General features: G+C 37.5%; 1 protein-coding gene across 1 annotated transcript; it reads right to left on the bottom strand.

Annotated features, from left to right (window-relative positions):
• Positions 1-2867: 2867 nt before the first annotated feature.
• On the bottom strand, positions 2868-6683 carry LOC145806788 (uncharacterized). Its single transcript, XM_082904600.1, has 7 exons — positions 6560-6683; positions 6263-6376; positions 5899-5998; positions 5608-5809; positions 4660-4800; positions 4028-4281; positions 2868-3258 (listed from the first exon to the last, which is right to left on the bottom strand). Exons 1-7 carry the CDS (start codon positions 6681-6683, stop codon positions 2868-2870), a joined length of 1326 nt encoding a protein of 441 aa, XP_082760726.1.
• Positions 6684-7178: the final 495 nt, after the last annotated feature.

Genomic DNA, 7178 nt, shown 5'->3' with positions numbered 1-7178 from the left:
TTATGTATTCAATCTCTGCATAGTTTGGAAGATCACTATCACTGTTTCCTATTTTTTTCTCATTCTCTTTCTTATTTTCTTTTTCACTGATTTGCCCATTTTGTATTGAATCTCTTTGTAATTTGAAGGGCAACTACTACTATTCTTCCTCTTTGTTTTCAACCATTGCCCCTAATGTAAGAGGATGGTCATCTAACAAGCTTTTGAAAAAAGAGTTAACATGCTCCACAGGTGCCACTACCCAAACCCGCCCCTATAGGTTTAGTATCGTAACCGCCCTGTAATCCTGGGATTACCAAAAGGCCTTTGAACAGAATAGCATGTACTATATGGGGGCTGCAGAAGCAATTATGCAAATACAATATCCATAGAACTGTACAGACATACACGAGACAATAAATTTAAAACTTATATACATATACCCATATATGACGTCATGTACATATCCATTTTTCTTCGTCATTAAACATATAACACAAATGAACTATTCTATAAAACGAACAAAAGTCTTAAACTTATAATTTCATTCATAAAACTCGACCAGTGACATTCCGAGAGCCTCTTCGGGAGGTGTGCAGGTTGGTCAACACTAACAGATCTTCAAGCCATCATCACTGAGCCTGGTCATGTAACTGGTCACCTACATACATAATTATTATAGTGAGCTAGAGCCCAGCTAATAATACCAGAGTAAAGATTTTAATGAATGATGTCCATAACAAATTCAGAAATCAGATTTCAAATCTCTTATCAAGTTAGAAACACAATCATGTTCGTATTCGTATTAGAAATAGAGTTATATTCATATTCATATTCACATTCCCATTCAAATCATGTGTGGTACATCCATTAGCGTTAACAAATCACATTGGTCATTCATATCAAGTTCCATAATGGAACCTCCGGTACCGGGTATCGTATAGCATACGTAGGCCACTGTATTGTTTTCACCCGGCGAGGGCCTCATGCCAGTATTGTTTCTCTCGGGCGAGGGCTTATGACCATAAGCCACAGTATTCTTGCCCGTGGGCGTGGGCCTTTACTAAGGATACCACTAATGCATTTCAAAGAATTGGGCCATTATTCATGTTACCTCAAAATAGCCTTTTGTACCATTCTTTTCAGAAACAGTTCATTCATATCATAATGTTCAGAAAGTATTTCATATTAAACATAGCTTTATAGAGTTATTACTCACAGATAACTTTGATAGCAGAACAAATGACGGCACTTGACCTACACAACATATAACAGATACATATATTGAAACACACACTCGGAAAGTATTTAACTTATTTCGTTTCATTCTTAGCATTTTTCCAAGTCTTGTCCTCATTATTGTACCTTAATTATGTCCTAGGAATACCTAAGATGCAATGAGGATGTCAAAATGTAACTTGAAACACTTAGTCAAATTTTCAAAAATAGGATAGTCCACTCAAGCGCAACATTGGTCGCTCGAGCGGCCTAAAAAGTCTGCAAAAGTACTGGTTGCATGATTTTTCTACTCGACAGTCGCTCAAGTGCAAGACTGAGTAAAAAGGGTCTTCGCCTGAGCGCAACTTCTGTCACTCGAACGGTCTACAAAAATCTGTAAAACTCCTAGAAGCTCTCATTTTACACTTGAGCGCAACTTCTGTCACTCAAGCAAATGGTCAAAAACAAGGGGAGTCGCTTGAGCCAACCCCCCAAACTCTACAAAAGTACTAGGAGCTCACATTCTCCGCTCGAACACAAACTCCACCGTTCGAGCGGAGGATGCAAATTCTGGAATTTCCAAATTGATGTCTAAGCTTCAAAACTTAATTTCAACCTAACAAAACACATCCTTTTGGGCCCAAAACTTGAGAAAATGTAGGTAAACTTGTAAAACATTGTAAATTCAAAATCATTTCGCAAAATCGAAGCCCAAAAGCATGCCAATTGTGTAAAATCAAACTTGGAACTTAAAGAACATAACATGAAGATAATATGCATGAATTATCTTGACTTCAAATCTCTCAAAACATGATCAAATAAGGTGTTTAACTCAAATACATGTTGAATTCTTAAAATAAAGCTAAAATGAGAACATGCAAGAGGAAATTCTTTGAAAACAACTTTAAAATCATGAGAATTATGCATGCATGCATGAATTGCTCTTCTTTTTTACATTCTTAGCTTAATTCATATTATAATCATCTTAATTCCTTTAAATTCATGTATTGAATAACTTAAACTCAAGCTTAAGGGTTGAATTTCCTACATTATTGCCTCAAATGGAGTCTAAGTAACCAAATCTTTAACTCCAAGCTAGTTCCTCTAATTCCCTTGTTTGATCTCAATTCTCTCTTCTTCTCTCTCTCCTCACAGTTTAAGCTCACAAAAGATGAAGAAGATGTAGTGTTGTGTGTGTGTTCTAGAATCAGTGGCCTTGTATAGGCCCTATTAGGAAATTCTAATTAAGCTTTGATTAGCCCAAGCAATGGCCATTAGTTTGTTATAATTATTTCATTCTGAATCGACTCAAACCTACCATAAAATTCTAAAAATTCTAAATAACACATAAACGAAGTCAATTTCGTAATCAGATACTGATATGGCCTTCAATTCACTTAATGATATAGAAACACAAATAGTATTCCTACCATGAACAAATATAAATGCAAATAACATATAACAAATGCAATTAATGCAAAATTTCCTTTTAATTACGTAGTAGGCATTCTTAATCATGGTTTAATAGTTAATCACAGGTCGGGATTGTTATAGTATTCCCCCCATTAAAGAGTTTGGTCCTTCAAACTCAAATTACCTTCATTTCGGAAGTATATTGGGTCCAAAGGAAACAAATCAGGGTATCTCTTCATCATGTCCTCTTCCGTTTCCTAGGTTGCATATGTCCCTCGATGATTTTGCCAATCAACCTTCACCAACAGGATTTCTTTATTTCTCAATCTCTTGATTCTGTGGTTTACAATCTGGATTGGTTGTTCTTCATATGTATAATCATCCTTTAGTAACACATGAGTTGGTTCAATAACATAGTGTAGATCCCGCAAATACTCCCGAATCATCGAAACATGAAAAACATTATGCATATTCTCCATAACTGGAGGTAAGGCCACTTGATATGTCACCGGATTTATTTTCTCAATGATTTCATACGGACCAACATATCGTGGTGCCAATTTGCCTTTAATCCCAAATTGAGTTTTCCCTTTCTTTGGCATCACTTTGATAAACACATGGTCACCGACTTCATATTCTCTATCTCTCCTGCCGAACATCCACATAACTCTTTTGACAACTCTGTGCAGTTTTCAAACGTTGTTGGATTAGTTTCACTTTCTCAATTGTTTCTTGCACAAGTTCTGGTCCCAACAACAGTCTATCGCCTACTTCAGCCCAACAAATCGAAGATCGGCACTTCCTACCATATAAAGCTTCACAAGGAGCCATTCCAATACCCGAGTGGTAACTGTTGTTGTACACAAACTCAGCCAATGGCAAGTAGGTCTCCCAATTTCCTTGGAAATCCAATACACATATTCTGAGCATATCTTCCGCGGTCTGTATCATTTTTTCTGATCGACCATCTGTCTGCAGGTGATAAGCACTACTCAATCTCAATTCAGTCCCCAAAGCTTGTTGCAGACTCTACCAGAATCTTGAAGTGAACTTAGGATCTTTGTCAGATACAATAGATATTGGCACATCGTGTAATCTCACAATCTCATTTACATAAATGTTAGACAATTTATCCACAGTATAAAAAGTTTTAACAAGTAAGAAATGAGCGGATTTAGTTAAACGATTAATTATGACCCAAATAGAATCCATACCTCAGGAGGAACAAGGCAACCCAACAATGAAGTCCATCGTAATGTGTTCTTATTTCCATTCCTGTATTGGAAACAGCTGAAGTAATCCAGCGGTTCGTTGATGTTCAACTTTTACTTGTTGGCAGTGCAAACACTTAGCTACAAAGTCAGCAATACTTTTCTTCATCCTAAGCCACCAAAAGTTCTGTTTCAAATCTTTGTACATTTTTGTGTTTCCCAGATGCATAGCAAATTTTGAATTGTGAGCCTCAGCCATAACTCGTCTTCTCAATTCTAGACAGTCCTTCACACAAAGTCGATTCTGAAACTTCAACACATTGTTCTCTAATACAAATCCTGGCCTTGGTATTGAGTCAATCTCTTCAATAATTTTCTTCAGGAACTCTTCTTCAAGTTGTTTCTCTCTAATTTCTTCAATGATTGCAGGCTGGGCAGAAATGGTAGCTAGAACCCCACCCTAACCATGCAATATAATTTAATTTCATCTCTTTCCAAGTCACATAACAGTTCTTTCTGACCAGTGAGCAAACATGATAAATTCCCAATCGACTTACTACTCAATGCGTCTGCAACTTGTATTGGTTTTTCCCGGATGGTACAGGATTTGCAAGTCATAATCTTTGATTAACTCGAGCCATCTTCTCTGTCTCATGTTCAGTTCTTTTTTAGTAAAGAAATATTTCAGGCTTTTATGGTCCATGTATACTTCACACGTCACTCCATATACATAATGTCACCAAATTTTCAAAGCAAATACCACAACTGCTAGTTCAACATCATGAGTTGGGTAGTTCCTTTTATGAGGTCGGAGTTGGCGAGAAGCATAAGTAATTACCTCACCATTCTGTATTAGCACACACCTCAGACCCTTGTATGAAACATCACTGTAAATTTGAAACCCATCGGTTCCATTGGGTGATGTTAGAATAGGTTCAGTTACCAACCTAGTCTTCAATTCTTGGAAGGCTGATTCCCACTGATCAGTTCAATCAAACGATACATTTTTCTGAGTCATGGCATGGCAAGTTTAGAGAAGTCTCCTACAAATCTGCAGTAGTAGCCAGCAAGCTCTAGAAAGCTTCAAACTGCGGATATATTAATTGGTCTCGGCCAGTTCACAATAGTCTCAATTTTCTGCGAGTCAACTAATATACCATCTTTGTTGATTACTTGCCCCAAAAATGCTACACTGTCAAGCCAAAATTCACATTTGGAAAATTTTGCTTACAACTTATTTTCTCTCAAGATCTGTAAGGCAGTTCTTAGATGATTTTCATGCTTTTGGAGTAAATCAGAATATCATCAATAAACATAACTATAATTCATCAAGAAATTGTTTTAAAACGCTATTCATTAGGTCCATGAAGGCTGCAGGTGCATTAGTTACCCCAAATGGCATTACCAAAAACTCATAGTGCCCATATCTAGTCCGAAATGCAGTTTTCTCTACGTCTTCAGCCTTAACTTTTAGCTAGTGATACCCGGATCTAAGGTCTATCTTAGAGAACACTTATGCTCCCTGGAGTTGGTCAAATAGGTCATCTATTCGGGCCAGTGGATATTTGTTCTTGATAGACACTTTGTTCAATTCCTGATAGTCTATACACAGACTCAAAGATCCACATTTCTTTTTGACGAACAAAACTGGAGCACCACAAGGTGAAGTGCTCGGGCAAATAAACTTCTTATCTAACAATTCCTGAAGTTGAGTTTTCAATTCTTTCAATTCAGAGGTTGACATTCTATATGGGTTTTTGGAAATTGGTTGTGTTCCAGGTATTACATCAATAGTGAATTCAATCTCTCTATCAATTAAGTCCCCAGGCAATTCATTCAGAAACACATCAAGAAATTCACTAACAACAGGAATAGTTTTCACATTAGGACTGTCAGAAGTCTCAGTCAAAACACAAAACAGATAGCCCATACATCCCTTCCTAAGCAGTTTAACCGCTTTTATGGCAGAAATCAAATATGGGGAGAAACTACCCCATTTTCAACAAACACAAACTTAGGTAAACTAGGTGGACGAAACACAACAGATTTATTCACACAATTAATAGTTGCACAGTACTTCGTCAACCAGTCCATACCCAGTATGCAGTCAAAATGATCAATACCCAATGGCAATAAATCAACATACAATGTCACATCACCAATCATAATTTCACATGCTGGACAAACATAAGCACATACCATAGAACCTCCAGATGGCATAGATACAGACAGTAAATAATTCATGGGTTCTAAAGGTGTAATTAATTTCTGAGAAAAGGCATGCGACACAAAAGAGTGTGTAGAACCAGAATCTATCAAGACATATGCATTTTGAGCACAAATAAAATTATATCTGACACCACAGACTCGGTATTCTGCACATCCCCAGGCACTAGTGGGAACACTTTCCCTTGCCTTTAATGTTTCATTTCCAGTGTTACCTCTGGCATTAGTTCTTGCATTTGACCTCGATACAGAAACAGATCCGGTTGAACTTGTTGCAGGGTGATTGGCATTCTCGGACCCAAGCGGACAATCTTTCATCATGTGGCCAACTTTACCACACCAAGAACAGGCACCAGATACACAATAACATACACTCTAATGCTTTCTTCCACATTCAGAACAGACGGGTGTAGAACCACTGCTTTGGCTTGAGCTACTGGAGGATGCTGTGTTTTGCTTCTTATTTGTCACAAAAGAACGACCCTTTTTAGAACTAAATCTAGATCTTTTACCTCTCCATTCAGTTGTTGGAGCTTTAGTCTGTTTCTTTGTGGCTAAGCTGGCTTCAACCATTAGAGCTCTATCAAGCACATCAACATACTTGGGCAGTTTTAATACACCGACCCGATCACACATATCTGGATCCAACCCTCATTCAAATTTTCAAGCTTTCTTATAGTTCGTATCTACTATGTAAGGAGCAAATCAGGCTAACTCTGTGAATTTAGCTCATACTCGGCTACAGACATGTTGCCTTGCTTGAGTTCTTAGATTTCGGACACCTTGCGGTCTCAAAAGCACTGGGGAAAGTACTTTTCGTAGAAGATCTCTTTGAATTGATCCCAGCTCATGACCCCATTATCATTGCGGGTAAGCATCCACAAACACCTAGCTTCTTCTTTGATAGTATGAGTGGGCAATAGAACTTTCTGAGTTTCAGAACAAGGGAATACTTCAAATAATTTTTCTATTTCTAGCATCCATGTCTCGATTTTCAACGGCTCAATTCCACCTAAAAAGGTTGGCGACTTCATCATCGTAAATTTCTGAATCCAACTGATAATGTCATTATTTTTTTATTCAACTTGGACTGGAGGGGGCGGAGGAGGCAGAGGTTGTTGTCTATGTTGT

Source organism: Camellia sinensis, chromosome 14, assembly GCF_055761805.1.
Source record: "Camellia sinensis isolate YWXY chromosome 14, ASM5576180v1, whole genome shotgun sequence".
NCBI classification, from domain to species: domain Eukaryota; kingdom Viridiplantae; phylum Streptophyta; class Magnoliopsida; order Ericales; family Theaceae; genus Camellia; species Camellia sinensis.
The sequence above is the reverse complement of the archived record's forward strand: the minus strand, read 5'-3'. Positions and strand labels throughout refer to the sequence as shown.